Source organism: Salmo trutta, chromosome 35 (assembly GCF_901001165.1).
Source record: "Salmo trutta chromosome 35, fSalTru1.1, whole genome shotgun sequence".
NCBI classification, from domain to species: domain Eukaryota; kingdom Metazoa; phylum Chordata; class Actinopteri; order Salmoniformes; family Salmonidae; genus Salmo; species Salmo trutta.
In genome coordinates, this window is record NC_042991.1 from 29,350,588 (window position 1) to 29,375,038 (window position 24,451).

The 24,451-nt window shown below is 44.1% G+C and overlaps 1 protein-coding gene across 1 annotated transcript in view; it reads right to left on the reverse strand.

The window, feature by feature from the left end:
* The window catches only part of ppp2r5a (protein phosphatase 2, regulatory subunit B', alpha isoform), an 81,717-nt gene that overhangs the window by 11,779 nt on the left and 45,487 nt on the right, over positions 1-24,451 (reverse strand). Inside the window, exons 2-4 of the mRNA XM_029734130.1 lie at positions 23,421-23,617; positions 9,349-9,450; positions 9,128-9,220 (exon numbers count right to left, since the gene is read on the reverse strand). Of these exons, the coding sequence (XP_029589990.1) occupies positions 9,128-9,220; positions 9,349-9,450; positions 23,421-23,617 (392 nt within the window). The remainder of the gene's footprint in view (positions 1-9,127; positions 9,221-9,348; positions 9,451-23,420; positions 23,618-24,451) is intronic.

A 24,451-nucleotide genomic window follows, 5' to 3' on the forward strand; every position in this document is an offset into this window, starting at 1 on the left:
AGGAAATCATGAATGTCATGGATATATTGGAATTAGTGGATATATGGAGGCTTAAATACCCTGACCTAGTGAGATATACATGGCGGAAGCTTAATCAAGCTAGTCGTCTTGATTACTTTCTTATGTCATTCTCTATGGCGCCAAAAGTTAAAAATAAATAAAACAAATGTTGATAGAGGACAGAATGCGGTCGGATCGTCACATAATTGGCATATATTATATATATTACAGAATTTCCACGTGGATGAGGATATTGGAAATTTAAAATCAGCCTACTGGATGACTTGTTTTTAACTAGAACAGAATCATTTATAACTGACTTTTTCAGACATAACATAGGTACAGCAGATCCCCTTATTGTATGGGACACTTAAAATGTGCCTTTAGAGGCCATGCAATTCAGTACTCATCTATAAAACAAAAGCAATTTAGGTCAAAAGAGTCCATATTAACAAAGGAAATAGAAGGACTAACACTACAGATAGCAATAAAAACTGTACCATTGAGGCACAGAAAAACAAAAAGAAATTGAGGAATTTATTCAAGAAAGATCTAGTGTAATATATTATAAAAATAAAGTGGACTGGATGGAATATGGGGAAAAATGCACCAATAATTTTTTCATCTACAACATAGAAATGCTGCCAAAAATAATTTACTGAAACTTGTTACAAATGATGGAGTCACCCATGATTCAACAAACTATATTTTGAAAGAGGAAGTAAAGTACTTTAAGCATATGTTTTCGTTTCAGTCTCCTCCATCGCCACAAACCGAAGCTAATTGTATGGATTTTTTCCCTATTAATAATGTAAAATTAACATCTGTATAGAATGACTCATGTGAAGGCCAAATCACAGAGGAACTTATTGATGCAATTAAAGCCTTTAAGTCCGTGAAAACTCCAGGGCTGGAATGCATACCAGTGGAAGTATATCAAACTGTTTTTGATATACTCAGAGGACCATTATTAGCATGTTTTAACCACTCCTATATATATGGTAGATTATCGGACACTCAACAAGGTCTGATTTCATTATTACTGAAACAGGATCCAAGTGGTATATATAAAGATCCAGTACATTAAAAAAATTGGAGGCCTCTTACACTTCTGTGTTGTGATGCAAAAATGATAGCTAAATGCTTAGCGCATAGAATTAAAACGTTTTTGTCAGATATTATTCGTCCTAAATCAGACAGGTTTTTTAAATGGACGATACATTGGAGATAATATAAGACAAGTACTGGAAACTATAGAACACTATGAAATATCTGGGAAACCAGGCCTGGTATTCATAGCTGACTTTGAAAAGGCTTTTGATAAAGTAGGCCTGGAGTTTATATATAAATGCCTGGAATATTTCAATTTTGGAGTATCTCCAAAGTTATGTATAGTAACCCTAGGTATAAAAAAGTAAATAATGGCTACATCTCAGAACGTTTTAAACTGTCAAGAGGAGTAAAACAAGGTTGTCCACTATCGGCATATCTATTTATGATTGCACACGAAATGTTAGCTGTTAAAATCAAATCCAACAATAATATCAAGGGGCTAGAAATCCAGGGCTTAAAAACAAAGGTGTTATTGTACGCTGACGATTTATGTTTTCTTTTAAATCCATAACCTCCAACCTTTCTGGACTAAAACCAAATTATGATAATTATACTATATTACGTGTTGGATCTCTAAAAAAATACAACTTTTACATTACCGTGTAGTTTACCAATAAAATGGTCCGATGGTGAAATGAACATACTCGGTATTCATATCCTGAAATTAAGAAATGATCATCCATGATGGCACATCAATGCGAGCTGTGGCAAGAAGGTTTGCTGTGTCTGTCAGCGTAGTGTCCAGAGCATGGAGGCGCTACCAGGAGACAGGCCAGTACATCAGGAGACGTGGAGGAGGCCGTAGGAGGGCAACAACCCAGCAGCAGGACCGCTACCTCCGCCTTTGTGCAAGGAGGAGCAGGAGAAGCACTGCCAGAGCCCTGCAAAATGACCTCCAACAGGCCACAAATGTGCATGTGTCTGCTCAAACGGTCAGAAACAGACTCCATGAGGGTGGTATGAGGGCCCGACGTCCACAGGCGGGGGTTGTGCTTACAGCCCAACACCGTGCAGGACGTTTGGCATTTGCCAGAGAACACCAAGATTGGCAAATTCGCCATTGGAACCCTGTGCTCTTCACAGATGAAAGCAGGTTCACACTGAGCACATGTGACAGACGTGACAGAGTCTGGAGACGCCGTGGAAAACGTTCTGCTGCCTGCAACATCCTCCAGCATGACTGGTTTGGCGGTGGGTCAGTCATGGTGTGGGGTGGCATTTCTTTGGGGGGCCGCACAGCCCTCTATGTGTTCGGCAGAGGTAGCCTGACTGCCATTAGGTACCGAGATGAGATCCTCAGACCCCTGGGTTCCTCCTAATGCAAGACAATGCTAGACCTCATGTGGCTGGAGTGTGTCAGCAGTTCCTGCAAGAGGAAGGCATTGATGCTATGGACTGGCCCGCCCGTTCCCCAGACCTGAATCCAATTGAGCACATCTGGGACATCATGTCTCGCTCCATCCACCAACACCACGTTGCACCACACACTGTCCAGGAGTTGGCGGATGCTTTAGTCCAGGTCTAGGAGGAGATCCCTCAGGAGACCATCTGCCACCTCATCAGGAGCATGCCCAGGCGTTGTAGGGAGGCCATACAGGCACGTGGAGGCCACACACACTACTGAGCCTCATTTTGACTTGTTTTAAGGACATTACATTAAAGTTGGATCAGCCTGTAGTGTGGTTTTCCACTTTAATTTTGAGTGTGACTCCAAATCCAGACCTCCATGGGTTGATAAATTGGATTTCCATTGATTATTTTTGTGTGATTTTGTTGTCAGCACATTCAAGTATGTAAAGAAAAAAGTATTTAATAAGATTATTTCATTCATTCAGATCTAGGATGTGTTATTTAAGTGTTCCCTTTATTTTTTTGAGCAGTGTATATGATGTAACCCTGTAGGTTCTGGTGCTGTATATACACTGATCAAAAATATAAAACGCAACATGTAAAGTGCTGGTCCCATATTTCCAGAGCTGAAATAAAAAAAAAATAACAGAAATTTTCCAATCGCACAAAAAGCTTCTCTCTCAAATTTTGAGCACAAATTTGTTTACGTCCCTGTTAGTGAGCATTTCTCCTTTGCGAAGATAATCCATCCTCCTGACAGGTGCGGCATATCAAGAAGCATGATCATTACACAGGTGCACCTTGTGATTGGGACAATAAAAGGCCATTCTAAAATGTGCAGTTTTGTCACACAACAATGCCACAGATGTCTCAAGTTGAGGGAGTGTGCAATTGGCATGCTGACTGCAGAATGTCCACAAGAGCAGTTGCCAAAGAATTTAATGTCAATTTCTCTACCATAAGCCGTTGTTTTAGAAAATTTGGCAGTACATCCAACCGGCCTCAACCGCAGACCACGTGTATGGCGTCGTGTGGGCGTGAAAATTGCTGTTTAAAGGAAATGAGCGGTTTAGGATCAGTCCTTTGTACTGTAACGTTAGCTACTGTTTAAAGGAGAGGAGTGATTTTGGTATCAGTGATCAGTACTGTAACGTTACTGTTTAAAAGAGAGGAGCGGTGTAGGAACACGCCACTGAGCCCAGAGGAATAACCTAGCTAGTGCTGATGTCGGCCAGTTCCTAAAATGTGGGTTTCGTCATTTTATGAGGTTGCCAGGACCACAATGACAGGGTAGTCATTCCAGCAGAGCAGTGCCCCCGTTCCAGTCCCGCCCTCCTCCCTCAGTCTGGCACCAAGGCAGCAGACTCCCGTTACAGTCTAGCCCTCCTCCCCCAGCCCAGCACCAAGGCAGCAGACTCCTTCGTTACAGTCCAGCCCTCCTCCCCCAGCCTGGCACCAAGGCAGCAGCCTCCTCCGTTACAGTCCAGCCCTCCTCCCCCAGCCTGGCACCAAGGCAGCAGCCTCCATTACAGTCCAGCCCCCCTCCCCCAGCCTGGCACCAAGGCAGCAGCCTCCTCCGTTACAGTCCAGCCCTCCTCCTCCAGCCTAGCACCAAGGCAGCAGTCTCCTCCATTACAGTCCAGCCCTCCTCCCCCAGCCTGGCACCAAGGCAGCAGCCTCCTCCATTACAGTCCAGCCCTCCTCCCCCAGCCTGGCACCAAGGCAGCAGCCTCCTCCGTTACAGTCCATCCCTCCTCCTCCAGCCTAGCACCAAGGCAGCAGCCTCCTCCATTACAGTCCAGCCCTCCTCCCCCAGCCTGGCACCAAGGCAGCAGCCTCCATTACAGTCCAGCCCTCCTCCTCCAGCCTGGCACCAAGGCAGCAGACTCCTCTGTTGCAGACACACAGATGATACTAGGCTGCTTCCCAATACTCTTAATAACCTATTGTATGACCTATTGTATGACCTTATGTCATCACTCCAAATGCGGGAAGCTAATTTACAGCTAACTGTTGTTTTCAGCTTTATTCTTGCAATGCTACTTAGCCTGCGTCCATCAAGTCCGCTCAAATCAGCGAGGACAAGGAAATAGGCCATAGATAAGGATGTTGTTTGGTAGTGTTGGGACGTGGCCCGGACAAGACTATGATTCAGCCATGCAGGGGGCCCGGGGCCAGGGTCAATATTCAATCACCATCAGTGATCATCAAGACCCGACCAGTGGGATTTCACCCAGAGGCTAATGCATTTTGTCCTGAACTTGACCTCTGCTGTGTCTGTTATGTTACAGTAGCACTGGGGTCTGGGAGCTGAGCGAATTGTTCTGTTCTGCAAGGTCATCCAAGAGCCTATGATGTCTCAGAGACAAAGCTCCCAGAGGGACACAGTACTGTACGTTTGTCATCAGTCAGTCGATACGTTTCACTGTATGAATGATAAATATCCTGAAAGTTGAGGGCCGTTACACTATTGGTGCTAACAAGCTAAGCCAACACAGTCTAACCACCTAGCTAACGAGACATTATAGATGTAGAACAGCTCTGACCAGGGTTGTGTTCTGTAGGGCTGGGTGGTATTCAGATGGTCATACCTTCATACCGTTCCTGTACCATACCGGGGTAAACGATATTACCGGCAGTCCACACAAGGGATGTTTTTTTGATGCAGAAAACAATTTAGGGAGCAGGAATCTTGATCCAGCAGGGGTTGATTGTCTCTGCTGTAACCAAGAAGTTTGATCTTGCAAGCTAGCTAGCAAGTTAGCAAACAAATTGCATAGCTGGAGCCCTGAGCTGGAGATAATCTTAAATCACATTAAATACTGAACAAAAATGCAACATGTAAAAGTGTTGGTCCCATGTTTCATGAGCTGAAATATTTCAGAAATGTTCCATATGCACACAAATGTTGTTCACAAATCTGTTTAAATCCCTGTTCGTGAGCATTTCTCCTTTGCCAAGATAATCCATCCATTTGACAGGTGTGACATATCAAGAAGCTGATTAAACAGTGTGATAATTACACAGATGCACCTTGTGCTGTGGACAATAAAAGGCCACTCTAAAATGTGCAGTTTTGTCACACAACACTATCCCACAGATGTCTCAAGTTTTGAGGGAGTGTGCAATTGGCATTCTGACGAATGTCCACCAGAGCTGTTGCCACTGTGACAGAGCTATTACAACCAACCTCCAACAATGTCAATTTTCTCTGCAAAAGGGTCATTACTGATGAGTCATGGTTGAACTGAAATTACTATTTTCAGAAGAAGCCAGTAGGTTTCTAAAAGCTACAATCAAAGTAGTTATTTTCTCTGCAGGTCTAAGGCTACTTCCTGCTGCAGATAAAAGCAGCAACACAAAGAGCGACATTCTGCTAAACCTCAGAGAAAGTACCTCCAGTTTTATCAATAGGGAAGCAGAACAACAGGTCTCTATTTTTACAAAGCCCAGACACCCACTGAGACTGGGATGGAAGGAGAATGGTGCATAAACAAAATGGCTGATCCTCATCCTGTCTGTTTATGTGCAGCTCTCTGAGAGAAGCTAAAATAAACAATGCATGTCAATACCTTTCTGGTGTCAGGTGAGCTTGACACTACGTGACAGAAAAGCCATCATCGCACCCCCTGCTGTGCGCTGGGTGTACACACTATGCACGTGTGCATGCATGCATTTGAGCTCTAGACAGACAGACTTTTAATACGGGCTTGTTGTAATGCACGTACAGTCTACACTGTAGTTGTGTTGATTGAGAAGTCAGAGAGGGAGGAAGTGGGTCTGGAGCAGCTACGTAAATAATTGGGGTGTATCCACGGGGAGGTTGTGACCTCCAGCACTTCCTCTCTGCCCCGGCTAAGCCTCAGTCTGTGCTCAAAGGTAAAAACAGCCCCCCTGGAGCTCTCTTTCCTTTCGCTGCATGCCAATGACGTGACGGCGCCATTTAATAATAATCCCACCTGCATGAGAATAGTTCAAATCGGAGACGCGGGCTGCATCAGAAATAACACCCTATACCCAATTCAGTGCACTACCTTTCACCAGAGCCCTATGGGATTCCCTATAGTGAACAGAGTGCCATTTGAGACAGTCACAGCAAGACCCTCACAGAGAGGGTTAACCGTGCATTAGGAGGGGGAGAACATAGAGAGAATGTACGGAGGTCGAGAGACCTCTGTCACTAAGTATTGTTGTTTTGACAACACAGGGCTTAATGGATTTACAGCATATATCTAATGATCGGGATTAGACTTGTGCAAACAGCCTCTTTCTACAGTCAGTAGCCTAACCTGTATTATATACAGGAAGCAGAGGCAATACCGCTTAACACTACTTAAGGGTACATAATTTTGTGTGTGCGTAGACATACACAGTATATAGACAGATATAGGTTCAAACAGAAAGTAAAAAGTGAGGAACAAGGGAACAGAGAGAGTGTCACTGTAATTTGAATGCATGCCTCACAATAGGTTTCAGTTCAGTTCTAGCGAAGCATATTTTCAAGTGACTAGAAGGCTTGTTCAACAGCAAAGGGTTTGTTCAGTTTCAGGATATGGGCGGGGCTGGTGTGAGAATAACTCCTCACTGCCTTCAGCAAGTCAGTCAGTCAACCAGCCAGCCAGCCAGCCAATCAACCAGTCAAAACAGAATGTGTTGAGTGTTTCCCCTGCCATGTTGTTGTCCCACCAGGCCCTCTCCCAGTCCCCCTGCCCTGACAGGCAGATAGCTGACAGTGAAGACACAGGCATTCTGATCATACCACAGCAGCAGCCACTAACCACACAATGAGCTCTGCATGATGACTATCTGTGACACATCCAGAGACAAGAAACATAGAATACATAAGATCTGGACTAAATGGCTTCCTTGTTAAATATCAAAACACTTTGAAAGAGAGCTTTCTAATCAAATATCATGGTACAATTGTATGTATTACATTCTTTAGTGGGCATCCCAGTAACTGGGAGAAAAACCAGTGCCCGCTGCAATATGTACATCACCTGGAAACATTTAAAATAATGCTTTAATTTCTTCAAACTGATTGAATATTTGGGAGAGTACGACACCTAAGGCTTTCATGTGGATGTTTTGAGAGGAGTTTTCTGTCCAGCATCAGCAGAGCGACAGGAAGCCGTTCTATGGTGACAACACCTCCGCAACTCTGGTAATGACAGGGCTGTACTTCCTTCCCCTCTGCACGTACTACACAATTTCAAAGACTGCACTCTGTGAATGTAGTAATTTCCCTAATAAATAACTATGCATAAAATATATGTCCTGACAAGCTCAACCTGATGAAATGAAATACAGCCGGCTATAAATACACTAACGTTCCAATGCGAACTGATTGTACAGTCCCTCTCCCATGTCAAGGTCTGTCTCCAACAGTCATGGAGAGACAGGAGAGAGCACTGAGAATAAAACAACCACAGAAAAAAACAGGGCCTGTCCTCTCTGTCCCCCCCTTAGCCCGGCCCCTTCACCAGCCTCTTTCCGACCCCACAGTCCCCTTTTCCCTTCCAACAGAGTAAACAATAGGGAGCTATTTAAAGCTTCCCCACGACACCACTCCACCACTCGCATCATGGAAACTCAGCCAGAGCACCTCGGATGCTGCAGCTCAGCCAACATTCCAGGCCATAGCGTTCGTCCCTGTTAATTCCCTCGCTCTAGGGAGAGGAGGACGGCTCGATAAATACGCACGGCACAGCCCCAGCAGGTTACCGCTGAAGAGCTCCAGCAAGGGTGAGACGGGGTCGTATTCATTAGGGCACACCGCAGCAAAACATTTTGTAATGGAAATGTCAGGTTGTCTCTTCCAATTTCAGTCTGTTTTCTACCTTTTGGTGCCTAATGAATACGACCCAAGGTGGGACGTTAAGATGGTGAAATACCATTGAGACATACTGGGATCAGGGCATATGTGCCCGTGAGAAGCTAGGCTAAATACTGAGACTAACACTGAAGAAATGTACTTGTTGTAAAATGTTATGCTCCAAACTAACTTTCACAGGATGTAACGTTAAAAAAAAACAAAAAACAGGCTTTGATAACTGCCAGGAGAGATAATCACTCAAACATGTTTTTTGGGTTCGGTCGGTCATACGCTGACCTTTCTGCTCTGGAGCGCAAAACGGAATTGCACATTGGTGCCGCTTTTGTTCAAAGCCAAATCAAAATGACCACTTTAACAAAACAGATTAATTTACCAAATGATTATTCAAACATGGTTGGTGTTTGATGTATTGTACTGGAGTCTTTTGAAGAGAAGATGTTAAGCAGGCAGTCTGAGGCTTGTAAGGCTGCCAGGTCTGTCTTCTTGACTTCACTTAGTTTGGCCTTGTTTCTGTGTGTACCCTTTTTGTTCCACAGAGAACTGACAGTGACATCAGTAAACAACAGAAAATGAGAGTCTACAATATTTGGTAATAAATACAATAGCTTCGAACAACACTGACAAACCAGGGGTGTATGCAACAGAAAACATTAAGAACCGAAAACAAGACTTTCTTATTGGACAAGTTCAATGTTTTGGCCCATTTGCCTCCAAGTGAATACACACACCCCTGCTGATGGCGATGTCACGTGGCCATTTGACTGACGATGGCATGAAATCTGAGGGGATAAGAGTCATTGACGGGTGACATCAGATTGCAATGCTTACCTGCAGCACAAACTTCTGATCAATGTAGCGCTTGGCGATGCTGGGCTGAAAGTCTGGGTTCTCCAAGAATCGCAGGAGGAACTCGTAGACAAGCTGGGAAAAGTCAACGAACTAAATCTGAGCCAAATGAAATGTACATATAGCTCATACTACCAGGTATAACACATATGTAAAAACAAGTAGAGTTAAGAAGAGGTCAAGTTGAAGTGATGTGGTTTTACCTGTATGTGTGGCCACGAGGCCTCGAGAGTAGGCTCGTCCTCCTCTGGGTCAAAATCAGGGTTGTCACTTGGCGGAAGAGTCCGGAATATGTTGGTGCAGATCTGTGAACAAGAGGGCATTTCATGAACATACTAAAACTGCAACAACAAAAACTGACGCAAAAGCACTTGGACAAACGGCAAACTTTTACCCACTGAACATAGCCAACTTCGACCTTAGGTTTGGAGAGCTACATGAAATTCAAAGAATAAAACAGGTGATCACAAGACATATTACAAGACAAGAGGTATTACAATACACTGTTTATTATTCATTAGGTTTCCACTCATACAATACATAATGAAAGAAAAAACAGAATGATATTTCCTAAGGCATTTCATGTCCAATGCAGTTTGGCCCGCTGTAACAATCAATCAGACTGAAGTCTAAGAATACTAGGTTACATTAAAAAGTTACACACTGTGGATTTACTGATGTCCTGAGGGAAAACTTTATAGCCAAACGCCTAGCTGCTGTCAACTTCCTTAAAAGCCTCATGATAGTCCTAGCCTCCTTATCCCGGACTTATTTAAACAGTTTTCCAGTAATATGACCACATCAGGAGATTCAAAAGTGTCCTATATTTAGTTAGAGAAATTAAGATAAAGGCCTAGTGCTTCTTAATCATCACACATCATGGGATAATTACTTCTGGTGAGAAAGTTCTCGTTTGGAGACATTTGTAATGATAGTGCCACAGGTGTAACTCATAATTCAATCAATGCATTTTAATGCCTGGGATGATGGGTGTTCCCAGGACATCCGAATGGGATGCCCTTAGAGCTCTGCTACCCGACCCCCAATTTTTTATTTATTTTACCTTTATTTAACTAGGCAAGTCAGTTAAGAACAAATTCTTATTTACAATGACGGCCTACACCGGCCAAACCAGGACGACGCTGGGCCAATTGTGCACCGCCCTATGGGACTCCCAATCACAGCCGGATTTCGGGAGCCCCGATTATACATCGGGTAGGGCCTGTTTTTTAAAAATCAATAACTAGGGCATGGGCAGGGCTCGGGTATCACTAATTTGATCACTAACATATTGAAGTTGAGCCATTTGCTTGTGCTGTACAGTCATATCTGACTAAGATCATAACATGGTGTCAAAAGCGCTTCAACCTCATCAAATATAAGACAGGAGAGATTATTTCAAAGAAAATAATGTTACTTGAGTTTTATCTGAGTTTAGAGTGACATAAAGTAGCTAACTGCTCTCTCATGTCTCCTCATTGAGCAGAGCAGCCCAAGCAGAGCCGTTGCTATGGATACTCTGACTCTGAGCGCCATGGGCAGAGCGCATGCAGAGCGAGCATAGGGAGCAATGACAGGCATAGGAGCAGCTAATGAATTTTCTAATGGAGGAAGTTATTTCTGATTTCATGCCGGGCCTTAAATCTGGCAGAGGTAGGGCCTGAACGCCGGGGGCATGGGTAGGGTAGGGCCTGAACGCCGGGGGCATGGGTAGGGTAGGGCCTGAACGCCGGGGGCATGGGTAGGGTAGGGCCTGAACGCCGGGGGCATGGGTAGGGTTGGGCCTGAACGCCGGAGGCATGGGTAGGGTAGGGCCTGAACGCCGGGGGCAAGGGTAGGGTAGGGCCTGAACGCCGGGGGCAAGGGTAGGGTAGGGCCTGAACGCCGGGGGCATGGGTAGGGTAGGGCCTGAACGCCGGGGGCATGGGTAGGGTTGGGCCTGAACGCCGGGGGCATGGGTAGGGTTGGGCCTGAACGCCGGGGGCATGGGTAGGGTTGGGCCTGAACGCCGGGGGCATGGGTAGGGTAGGGCCTGAACGCCGGGGGCATGGGTAGGGTAGGGCCTGAACGCCGGGGGCATGGGTAGGGTAGGGACTGAACGCCGGGGGCATGGGTAGGGTTGGGCCTGAACGTCGGGGGCATGGGTAGGGTTGGGCCTGAACGTCGGGGGCATGGGTAGGGTAGGGCCTGAACGCCGGGGGTAAGGGTAGGGCCTGAACGCCGGGGGCATGGGTAGGGTAGGGCCTGAATGTAGGGGGCATGGGTAGGGTAGGGCCTGAACGTCGGGGGCATGGGTAGGGATTAAAATTCATGCCTGTGCAGGCCTCTAGATGTCCTTCCCCACGCTAGCGGACATTACTTTTCCCATTGAGGATGGCCTTTAAGTGTTTCACATCAATTCAGCAATCAACACAGCATTATGGTACCACTACCAGAACAGGCATGATGTAAAATACATTGCAGAATAACTAGCCCACTAGGGCTTTATAGAGAAATGAAGATATCTAGGAAATTAGTAGTGAGTGACCAGGTTGCATATCAATAGGTTATACTAACTTTTAATCAAAACAAAGACAGAAAATGAATTACAATTTCAGCTACTATCTTTTTCCCAATGTAGATGTGTACAGCTTGCACTGCAGCTGGGAAATAGAGGGAGGCTTCCCTTGCATATAGGGAGATGAAAGCTGCGAGTCTCCTATCATTGTATTAATACCCAGAGAACAGTAGCAGTTTTCTCCACTAATATGCTGAGTGAGGGACGATAAGTAGACTGTTATCTGCTGTGCGGGTGCTTTACCATGAACACAGTCACAGAACAATCCAAACATACAGGGAGGGTTGAAGGAGAGAAGAGGGAGATGCGGCTCTCCTCAAAATCTTGGGACTGAAAGACAAGTTTCTGTTGAAAAACTACAAACAACGGACAGGCCTAATCGAATGTAGTCTAGAATGCATGGAAACAGTTTTATTGTATTGTTCAGTCCGCTCAAAAATGTCCGACATATAAAGAAGGCCTGACTAACACGCTCACAGAACGGTTTAAATTCTGCATTCAAAGTTAGGTACCACAAATAAAAGAGATTACTCACAGTGCCTTCAGAAAGTATTCACACTTAAAATGGATTTAACTGACATGTTGTGTCAATGGTTTACACACAATACCCCCATAATGTCAAAGTGTAATTATGTTTTAGAAATGTTTACAAACAAATGAAAAATTAAAAGCTGAAATGTCTTCAGTATTCAACCCTTTTGTTATGACAAGCCTAAATAAGTTCAGGAGTAAAAAATGCTTAACAAGTCACATAATAAGTTGCATGGACTCTGATTTGAGTATTTTATGTAGATCATTGACCCCAAAAAATGTACAATTAAATCCATTTTAATCCCACTTTGAAACAACAAATTGTGCAAAAAAACTGTTGTGAATAGTTTCTGAAGGCACTGTAGGAAGAGTTAAACCATTGTATGAACTAAAGACCAGCCTGTTCACAGAGGTAACCCAACCCCTACAATCCGGAGTAGTGTGTGTGTGTGTGTGTGTGTGTGTGTGTGTTCATGCGTCTGTGTGTTAAAGAAAATTTGCAAGGCTGTTTCACACAACAACAAAAAGCACAAAAAATGTGTTGCATTCTGAAAACGCAAGTGTATTGACCATGACATAACATTTCAAGTTCCAACTTTTAATATTTTAATAGACTCGCTGCAATTATCCGAAGCGTCTCATCAACCCTCCAAACCACTTGTACTCTATCTGCCGGTCCTTGAGGAGGGTGTATGTGGCGGGAGTCTCAGTCAGTGGCATTTGGAAGGTGTTCCCAGCACACGCTTAGCTCACAGCGCATGCTGTGGTCCTACTCGTGTACAGTGTTTGAGCTGAAAGGTGATTCAGCTGCCAGAACCAAATTCTGACCCAAGAAATGCTCCTGCATAGGCACTGATCACCTAGAGCTACTAATGACAATTTTAAAAATGGGGGCACTGGAGTCCTGAAATGTTTACTTTGCTCGGGCATGCACCATTTATGACAAGGAGAAAATAGAGAGCAAAGGAGGGAGATGAGGACTTTTATGTTGACAACTTTTTGTTATGCGGACGTTTTCACACTGGTTTGTTTGCTGAAGTTCGAACCACAGTTTGATTATTTGTTACATTGTGGTTATAATTAAAAATGTAAAATAATGAAATGAATCAGATGCGTGTGGCGAGCGTGTCATTTTTCCAACGCTCCTATTGTGTTTGTATTTCATCAACAGTGTTGAGTAGGCTACAAGCATATTACGGCTATAATAGCGTTCAGACTACAAATGATTGTTGCATGTGATTATAATGACATAGGGTAAAGAAAAGGAAGTATTCACATAGCACTGTCTTGAACTGACCTGCATTTTCCTGCATTCTAAAACACTGAGTGGAGCCATGTATTTATTGTCTGTTTGTTTAATTAAAAGGTGAAATCTATTCTTTTTTTTTTTTTTTTTAAGATTTTTGGAGGGTCTGTGTTTTGAAAATGCAGACTTTTGGAAGCTAACGTGACCCAGGAGAGCAAATCATATTCATGCTGTGCTGCATAAACACAACTGGCAGTAATTTACAGAGGGGGCGTAGGACAACTTCCTCTTTACTTGATTATGACTAAGCATGTTTCAATATTTTATAATTACCGTGGCGAAGGGTAGAGAATAATAGAATCAAAACGGAGGGGGGCAAAGATAAATCCATTAAGGATTCTGCATCAGCCACATCTCCCAATTACAATTCTGTGCTGGAGACTCGGTTTGGAGGCAGGTCATCACCACCACCATCACTGCAGCAGAGGTTTATTTTTAGCAGGGGAGGAATTGGAGTGACACACACGACGACAGAGAGGCTGGCAAGAGTGCTACCATTCTGCACTCTGTGTGTGTGTGTGTGTGTGTGTGTGTGTGTGTGTGACAACACCCAATTACCTATTGTCAGTTTGACAAGCCACACAGCTCTAAAGGGGTGACGAAGGAGTAAAACATTCTTCAGCCGACAGTAACGCAACTTTTGAGATGCCGAAGAGCTTGCTGCTACTTACTATACCATTTCCTTAGAGTTTAATTGACTATAAAATTAGCCTTGCGACAGGCTCCCAGAGTGCACGGTACACACACTACAAAGATGGCGCCATATGTAATTAGCTGGAGCTAACTAACAGCTTGGGTCGCTTTGATCTCCTTGGTGTAAAGAACGCTTTAGAGTCTTCCTTTCACTGGCTGAGGTTTCTAAAGCAACGGGGTGCTGTTGGACACTGTCTTGCATCTCACTGCCTTGGTGGAGGAGGTGGGTGGATGTTAGAGAGAGACAGTGTGCGTGTGTGTGTGTGTTGGAAACATATATTTTTATTTAGGGAAATAGACAGAGACCATCAGGAGAAGAAGAGACATTGGGAAGAGGGAGGGAGGAGGGGAATGGGGGAGACTAATGATTCAGACTATAGACAGAGTCCCACTGCTGTTCAAACAAGCAGCCTGTCACACATCCCTGCCACTCTCACACACAGATAGTGTGTTAAACAATAGCATGGGGGAGTAGATGGAAAATTGTTGGAAGTATGTACTGGAATTACTTTTGAATTGTTTAGCTACTTCGAGAATAACTATGTATGTGCTTAGCCTTTCCTTCACCCAAGTTCATGTCTCATTCAGAATGAAAGCTGCTCAATCTAATGACACTGTAGTGCTGTGCCTAAGAGAGTCGTCTTGAAGACAGGCCTTGAAGTGGTATTCAGGGTGGTATTGCATTTCCTGTCCGTTACTTCAAGGAACCTACTCTACCTCAATAACACCTCTCTGGGTCCCTGGATGGTCTACAGGTGCAGCCCTGCCTCGCCCCGCCGTCTCTGTGTAGTTCCATTCAGGGTTTAATCTGGCCAGATCTCATTAGGTGTGGGGCCGCTCTGCCATGGATACGGGATAAGACGACAGACAACCCACTACAGCCGGTGACAAAGCCTTTTATCTGCAGCTACGACGCTCCATTCACCTCTCTAAGGTGTTCAAGGAGGACTGGACCTTAACCGACAGCCTCAATTAGGGACACCCAACACCAAACTGAGTAAACTAACAGAAAGAGAAAAATACACATTGGACAATAACTTTGTATTGAACAATCAAATTCTGCTTGGGTTTGTAAAGTGGAGAGTGGGGGACACAGGTCCGAGGCTAGTAAAACTAGGACAAATTGTTCAACTCTTTTTCTAGACTATATGGTTTTCCCTTAACTGATGTAATCTGTGTATGATGTGATTTCATGTGTTAAATGAGTAGCTAACACAGTTTCATATCACTGCTTTGGGTGCGTTCTCTTCACCACCCTGTGCTGAACATGCCCAGCTGATCCTAAACAAGCCAGTGAAACAGTGAAATTGTTTTTTTCCTGGGCTCACTCAGAGGCATATTGCTCTAGTCTGGTATAACGCAGCTGATTGGCTGCTGGTGGTGTCACATGGGCCACATTCCAGGGAGGGCTGCCAGGCAGGACATAAAGCAACAGTGTGATACTCATCCTGCCCTGACGCCGAATACCTCAAGACTACTGCCCGGGGCTGATAACAACCACTGCGACACACAGACACATACTAGCACTATTAGCTCTGTTCTGTAGCACTATTAGCTCTGTAGCACTATTAGCTCTGTTCTGTAGCACTATTAGCTCTGTAGCACTATTAGCTCTGTTCTGTAGCACTATTAGCTCTGTAGCACTATTAGCTCTGTTCTGTAGCACTATTAGTTCTGTTCTGATTAGCTCTGTTCTGTAGCACTATTAGCTCTGTTCTGTAGCACTATTAGCTCTGTAGCACCATTAGCTCAGTTCTGTAGCACCATTAGCTCAGTTCTGTAGCACTATTAGCTCTGTAGCACTATTAGCTCAGTTCTGTAGCACCATTAGCACTATTAGCTCAGTTCTGTAGCACTATTAGCTCTGTAGCACTATTAGCTCTGTAGCACTATTAGTTCAGTTCTGTAGCACTATTAGTTCAGCTCTGTAGCACTATTAGTTCAGCTCTGTAGCACTATTAGTTCAGCTCTGTAGCACTATTAGCTCTGTAGCACTATTAGCTCTGTAGCACTATTAGCTCTGTAGCACTATTAGCTCTGTAGCACTATTAGCTCAGTTCTGTAGCACTAATAGTTCTGTAGCATAATTAGCTCTGTAGCACAATTAGCTCTGTAGCACTATTAGCTCAGTTCTGTAGCACTATTAGCTCTGTAGCACTATTAGTTCAGTTCTGTAGCACTATTAGTTCAGTTCTGTAGCACTATTAGCTCATTCTTGTTGTGCTTCTGTAGCAGCATTATAATGTAGCTGTATAATCATTTATGTACTGTAACATCAGCCACTTTTCAATTTCCAGAAGAAAAACCTGCATATTTAAAAAAAAATCATATATGATTGTGTTAGTCTGAAAATAGAGTGTCATACCATGAATGTACTTTGATTACCCCGCATGGATGTGACTATTATTATTATTTCACGGCACACATTACAAACATGTTAAAATACACAGTGGGAGATTGGGAACACAAGGAAAGAAATGGAGGAGAGGGAAAAGGAGAGTGCATGGTAGAGAGAGAAAAGGAGAGAGAGAGAAGGGGGGGGTGTCTCTCTATCCAGGGTTGGGGTCGATAACTGTAAGTGAAATGCACTAATGGCAGCAGAAGGCTTTAAGCTCTGTGGGGTCATTGAGGGACTGTGTGTGTGACACAGCAACGCCCCATTCACTCAGTGGTATCTGCGGGGGACCAGGCTAAATCTGTACTCTGTGTGTGTGTGTGTGTGTGTGTGTGTGTGTGTGTATGTATGTATATATAGAAAAGAGTGAAATAAAGTAAAGGGTGCTGTACAAAAGAGTAAAAGGGCGCAAGAAAAGGGTAGAGATGGTGTGGATAGAGATGAATCATCCAGTTAAAGATGTAGTTTAATGGACCTATTATACCATAAATGCCAGAGTTCAAGGAATTGAATGTAAATCGGAGCTCTGAAAGTATCTCTGCGTAAGCCCTCGGTCCTCCCATCCTCATCGCTGACAAAAGGCGGCGGCAAAATCATAGGCCTACACAATATGAAGTCAATCAAACATTCTTCACCTTGAAACTGAGACAGCTGTAAAGATTGTCTTTCATATTACACTGCTCGTGTGTCAAACAGAGTGGGCAACTACAGAGGCTAAACCCTTCATCTATCAGCACCCAGGGGCAGAGGCTTTTTTCAGCAAGAGCCATGGTTACATTTATGATCTACCTGTTTGTACTCTCCATTGCCTCAATGATCAAAGCGGTCGCTGTGGCTCGGGCATAATGGACTGCACTTCAACACCCACCACTTCATTATCATGGGATGCAGAGAATGGAGAATCCCGACGACGCCCTTGCCCATCTGTCCACCATGGTTCCTCCTCTCGCTCAGAGCAGCCCTCGGCCTCCAGATAAATAGCACTGATAGATGGGGTGCTGTTGGTGAGACCAACTTTAATGACTAACCCTATTCAGAGGCCCTGCTCATCCTAACATGCCCAGTTGTGAGGCTACTCTACAGGTAGAGAGCCATCAACACTCAAGACAGACAAGTCAACAACCTATCCAGCAGTATAATCAAGCAGCGGTCCCTGGATGTGTATGATTATCCATTTGCTACATCGAGATCTATAGGCCCCTCCTAGGAAGGATGCCTACACGATTACCTATGACACACAAGTAACCTGCAGTCCCCTTGGCCGCGACAGCTAAGGATGTGCTGATGATAACCTGTCCCCGTGTGTAATCAGCGGTTCCCTTGGCAGCGCCGCCGAGTGAGTCCGTATCCGTGGCACTGTAAAACCTGTGTGAGTGAGTCACTGTGAGGCTGGTAGAGGCAGGCCAGGCTTCTTTGTGTTCAAGAGTGACTACCTATTACAGAAAAAGACAGAGCTACTCAACCACACTCCACAGTTTAACAGGATGCTTCCCGTTACATACACATTACCTGTGAAAGAGGTGGGTTTAAGCACAACTTACGCAACCAACTGAAAGCTACATTTGGCCAACTCTCACGGATTGCGTCATACGCATGTCCCAGCCTGTCATCGACATAATCAAACTACATGTGAAAGCTCTACCAGGGCGGTTAAAGTGTAGCACGTATTTCTCAATGCATATAATAGTAACTTAGAACACCAAGAAAACATTCCCAAATTACAAACTCAAATCAATTGTTATAATACAAAGTTGTTCAAAAAGTTGGGTTTGAGGTTTTCTCCAAATTAGCTCTAACTTCGGAAAAAATCCCCCGATAAATGACAAAAGTAAAAAAAAAAGAAAGTGGGATATTAGAATGAGGCGGGCAAATTGGGCATCTACCGAGGGACACATTTTATCCATGAGAACTTCCATGGCTATCAACAATGGAATTAGGGCTTCAGCAAGAAGTTCCTTCTCAAAGTGGATGCTGTCCCTAACATCAATGTGGCTTCTAAAGCATGTCAAACTGCCAGCAGCACCAGCATGGAACTCAATCGGGTAAGTGAAAGAGCTAGCTTGGTACCTCTATGCTAACAGTAGCTAGCTATAACGCATTTAGCACACATCTTCATCTAAATAACACTGATAAAACGAACCAAATGTTAACATGTCTACCAGTTCTTGGTAGCTAACTGCTGATGCTGTCATACTATAGATAGTACAAGCCTATGGGAAAGAGTAATTTTGTCCACGAACGAGTTCACCGTTACTGTATAGGGCAAGTTTTTAAGGTGTTTGTGGGGGCTGCTCCGGGGGGGGGGGGGGGGGGGTTACTATACAGCCTGCCAAGTGCGAGGTAAACTGAAATGCTTGATATGGCTAGCTATCCTCTTCCTCTGTTTCTGAATGAATATGTGGCTACTCCTTTCTAGCTAGCAAAATAAGTCAGCTTGATTTTGTTTGTTTACTGCCATATGTCGATAAAATAGCTACGTTTATCACTGGTATGGGCTGGTAAATATCCTAAACCTAGCCAGCTAGACGACAAGCTAAAACCGGGGAGAGCGTTTGGGGCTTTCTGGCAGTTTCGTGGCTTTTATTTACGGGTAGCATAAATTGTACAATTGTAAACCAAGAATTATTCAAGTTAGAACCCATGTACACTGAGTGTCCAAAACATTAGAAACAACTTCCTAATATTGAGTTTGCCCTCAGAACAGCCTCCATTTGTTGATTGACACATACAGGAAACTGTTGAATGTGAAAAACCCAACAGCGTTGCAGTTCTTGACTCAAACCGGTGCGCCTGGCACCTACTACTATACCCTGTTCAAAGGCACTTAAATATTTTGTCTTGTCCATTCACTCTCTGAATAGCACACATACACAATCCATGTCTCAAGGCTTAAAAATTATTATTTAACCTGTCTCCTCCCCTTCAGCTACAGTAATTGAAGTGGATTTAACAAGTGAAATCAATAAGGGATCATAGCTTTCACCTGGTCAGTCTGTCATGGAAAGAGCATTCCAAAGAGCGTTTTGTACACTCAGTGTATATTAGTTAATATAAAACACCAACTACATAAATATCTGTTAGGGTCCATTATCTGCTACCTGAACTGAAAAGGTGGTCTAGTTCCTGGTTGTTGTTCTTTTGAGCAGCCATTTTGGATTGGTGATTAACATCAACGTGAAGAGGAAAACAATGGAAGGATGGGAAACATCTATCCATACCTTACCTGGCTGGTGAGCGGCGACACAATCCCTCCGATTCATATGCTGATGAGTCTAAATGGCAGTGGAGATGTGCCTCACCACGACAAAAATATAGGTAAATACCCAGTTATCCAACAATTGTTGATTTAACTAACTGGGCTACATTTGCTATCCCACACTACTCTGGAATAGGGAGATAATATTCACTCATCTATAAAACCTCTCACAACGTCATTATCTATTACTAATCATTTTCAAGTATATCAACCATCTAATTCTAGCTTGTAAATAACAAGTGCAGAACATTTTCACAGTAAGCTGAGAATAAGTAGACATGCTAATGTATAATGTGGCTACCTGGAGCAATAGTACTAGCCAAATGTCAGGTAATGCAGGGCTGATCTTCCTAGATAGCAATCCCATAAAATTACATCTGGATAAACAATTACTCTGTCTGACACACCCTTAAAATGTGATATATGCCTCAGGACTACCTGGCCTGATGACTCCTGGCTGTCCCCAGTCCACTTGGTCGTGCTGCTGCTCCAGTTTCAACTGTTCTGCCTGTGGCTATGGAAGCCTGACCTGTTCACCGGACATGCGACCTTGTCCCGGACCTGCTGTTAAACGACTCTCCCTCTCGCTCTACCACACCTACTGTCTCGACATCTGAATGCTTGGCTATGAAAAGCCAACTGACATTTACTCTTGAGGTACTGACCTGTTGCACCCTTGACAACCACTGTGATTATTATTTGACCCTACTGGTCATCTTGAAGAACAATCTGGCCTTAATGGCCATATACTCTTATAATCTCCACCTGGCACAGCCAGAAGAGGACTGGTCACCCATCAGAGCTTGGTTCCTCTCTAGGTTCCTGCCTTTCAAGGGAGTTTTTCTTAGCCACCGTGCTTCTACATCGGTATTGCTTACCGTTTGGGGTTTTAGACTGGGTTTCTGTATAGCACTTCATGACATCTTCTGATGTAAAAAGGGCTTTATAAATACATTTGATTGATATATCAAGATCAATGAATAAATGCAATAAATATACTGCTTAGCCCCTCGCATAGCAGAGGAAAGCAGTGGATGCCAGAGACAGTTGTTCAAGGTGGCATGGAGAAGAGACAGCTAGTTGCTTCCTGAATCCTGATGATCGAGTGCTGAACTGAAGGAGTGCTGGAAACTGACTGGGGGCGTTTGGGTCGTCCTTCTCTGTCTGGTCTGACACCATGGCTAGCGGTGAGGGTTGAGACAAGGGCAAAAGGATGAGCGAGGTGATTAAGAGGTCTGGGTAATCTTTGGGTCTGACTGGAGCTGAAGGTGTGTGAGGGCTTTGGGAGCACTGCCTCTCTCCCAGGTCGCTCAAAGAATAGCGACTGTGTACAGTGCGCAACAAGGTTATATCCTAAGGCCCTTTCATTTCACATCTCGAAGAATGACAGCTGTTCCTATTCAAGATCTACACTAAACAAAAATGAAAACGCAACATGCAACAATTTCTAAGATTTTACTGAGTTACAGATCGTAAGGAAATCAGTCGATTGAATTTTTTTTTATTAAACCCTAATCTATGGTTTACACATGACTGGGAATACAGATGTGTCTGTTGGTCACAGATACCTTAAAAAAAAGGGCAGGGGCGTGGATCAGAAAACCAGTCAGTATCTGTTGTGACCATTTGCCTCATGCAGCGCAACACATCTCTATCTGTTGATTGTGGCCTGTGGAATGTTGTCTCACTCCTGTTCAATGGCTGTGCGAAGTTGCTGGATATTGGCGGGAACTGGAACACACTGTCGTACGCGTCAATCCAGAGCATCCCAAATATGCTCAATGGGTGACATGTCTGGTGAGTATGCAGGCCATGGAAGAACTGGGACATTTTCAAATGAACATTCAATTCTCTGGCAACTGCTCTGGTGGACAATCCTGCAGTCAGCTGGCCAATTGCACGCTCCTTCAAAACTTGAGACATCTGTGACATTGTGTTGTGTGACAAAACTGCATATTTTAGAGTGGCCTTTTATTGTCCCCAGCACAAGGTGCACCTGTGTAATGATCATTCTCTTTAATCAGATTATTGATATCCCACACTTGTCAGGTGGAAGGATTATATTGGTAAAGGAGAAATGCTCACTAACAGCGATGTAAATACATTCGTGCACAACATTGGAGAGAAATAAGCTTTTTGTGAGTATGGAAAGTTGTTTTGATAATCAAGCTATGAGCGAATAAGTCCTTTTTCTAAATGTATATTTATTTATTATTTTATATATTATTTGTATATGTATATTTTTTATCCCCAATTTCAGTCTTGTTTCATCGCTGCAACTCCCCAACGGGCTCGGGAGAAGAAAAGGTGGAGTCATTTGTCCTCCGAAACATGACCTGTCTAACCGCGCTCCTTAACACCCGCAAGTTTAACCCGGAAGCCAGCCGCGGAGGAGGAAACACTGTTCAACTGGCGACTGGGGTCAGCCTGCAGGCACCCGGCCCACCACAAGGAGTCGCTAGGGTGCGTTGAGCCAAGTAAAGCCCCCCCAGCCAAACCCTCCCATAACATGGACGACACTGGGCCAATTATGCGCCGTCCTATGGGACTCCCTGCCACGGCCGGTTGTGGCACAGCCCGGGAATGAACCCAGGTCTGTAGTAACACCTCTAGCACAGCAATGCAGTGCCTTAGACCTCTGCGCCACTCGAGAGGCCCCAGTACTTTTTCTTCTTCGTTCAAACCCTGATTACAATTGAAGTTCATGTTTAAAATGACCACTTTCTCTCCTTTTTAGTAGCGTTCTATCCAGGATAAAGATTCAAATCAAAATGTATTGGTTGCATACACATATTTAGCAGAGGTTATTGCCATGTGTGGCTCAGTTGGTAGAGCGTGGTGTTTGCAACGCCAGGGTTGTGGGTTCGATTCCCACAGGGGACCAGTACGGGGGGGGGAAAAAAAAATAATGTATGAAATGTATGCATTCACTACTGTAAGTCGCTCTGGATAAGAGCGTCTGCTAAATGACTAAAATGTAAATGTAAATGATTGCAGGTGTAGCGAAATGCTTGTGTTCCTAGCTCCAACAGTGTAATATCTAACAATAGACACAAATCTAAAAAGTAAAAGAATGGAAATAATGTAGAAATATTAGGACAAGCAATGTTGGTCCCCGGAGTATAAAATCTGGTCCCCGGAGTATAAAATCTGGTCCCCGGAGTATAAAATCCGTTCCCCGGAGTATAAAATCCGTTCCCAGGAGTATAAAATCCGTTCCCAGGAGTATAAAATCCAGCCCCGGAGTATAAAATCCAGCCCCGGAGTATAAAATCTCCCAATGTTGCTTGATGAAACTTCTATGTCAGGGACAGGGTGCTTAATTGTTTCACTGTGACGAAACAAAATAGTTTTCTGGTATACCATTTTCACACTATTGTACTAACAAACTGTTCTGTGCTGGTCTGGATGTTTTCTTCACATTGTCCATTTCAGCAACTATGGAGGATGCGTAAATAGGCTAACACCATACAGCTAGTCTCAGCTGGGTTTTACTCAGTAGCGTGAAAAGGCTGTTAGTGTAAGGAGCCCACTCACCATATTTGAGATCTCCGGATAGGCTGTCTCTACCAGGACGCCCCTGTTGGTGGAGACGTAGTCCACCAGCTCGTTGAGCGTGGCCCGCTTGATCTCCTTGCTCTTCAGGTCGGTGACAGAGTCCATGAAGTCAAACAGCATGCAGCACTGCTGGAGCTTCTGGCTGAACAGCTCCTGCTGCTCCGTGAAGGGTGCATCTGGAACCAGAGATGACATGAAAACAACATTTAGTCTACATTGTCATTGAGCCTTAAGACTCCTAAATGGGGCGACTGTACAACCATTGCATGGTATCGATGTCAACAAAAGCTTGCCTGGTTGTAGCCTAAACAACATTACCCACAAACTGCAGTCAACTGTTGCCAAGGCAGCCCGACTGAATGTAACTTAGGAAAAGACCCGTCATGACATGAGAAAAGTACAAAACTTTATGAAAATTCATGGGCAGATTGGATGTCAATACTGACTGAAACAGAGCCAAACTATACAGTATACAGAGGCCTCAATTCACATCCTCAGTGCAAGGGCAAACAGACATATGCTGAATGACGACAAGTTTACAGGTACTTGGCTTATGTGTATAGTGACAGAACACAGAACAGGTGCAGTTGAGAGTAATACTAATGGAACATTTTAGTAGGTTTTAATAAACACTCTATACAACGCATACTGTATCTCGAATCATAATAGGCCAAATGCTTACACAGACTGAAAACAGATGTGAGGACTATAATTTACATTAGACACAGGCAAGGACCCAGAGATACGATTTTAAAAATCACAATTTCAAATCAAATTTTATTTGTCACATGTGCCGAATACAACAGGTGTAGACATTACAGTGAAATGCTTACTTACAAGCCCTTAACCTTGGTAGTTGGAGGTAGTCAGTGTTGTTCCAATCAACGGGCATTTGACATAAAACTCAGAGGCAGCCAGTCACTCTAGCTTTTATCATAGAGCCATATATGGATTAGACGGTGAGTGTGTGCAGGGTTATTAGAGCTGTCAAACCTGATCCCGGCCAGGCT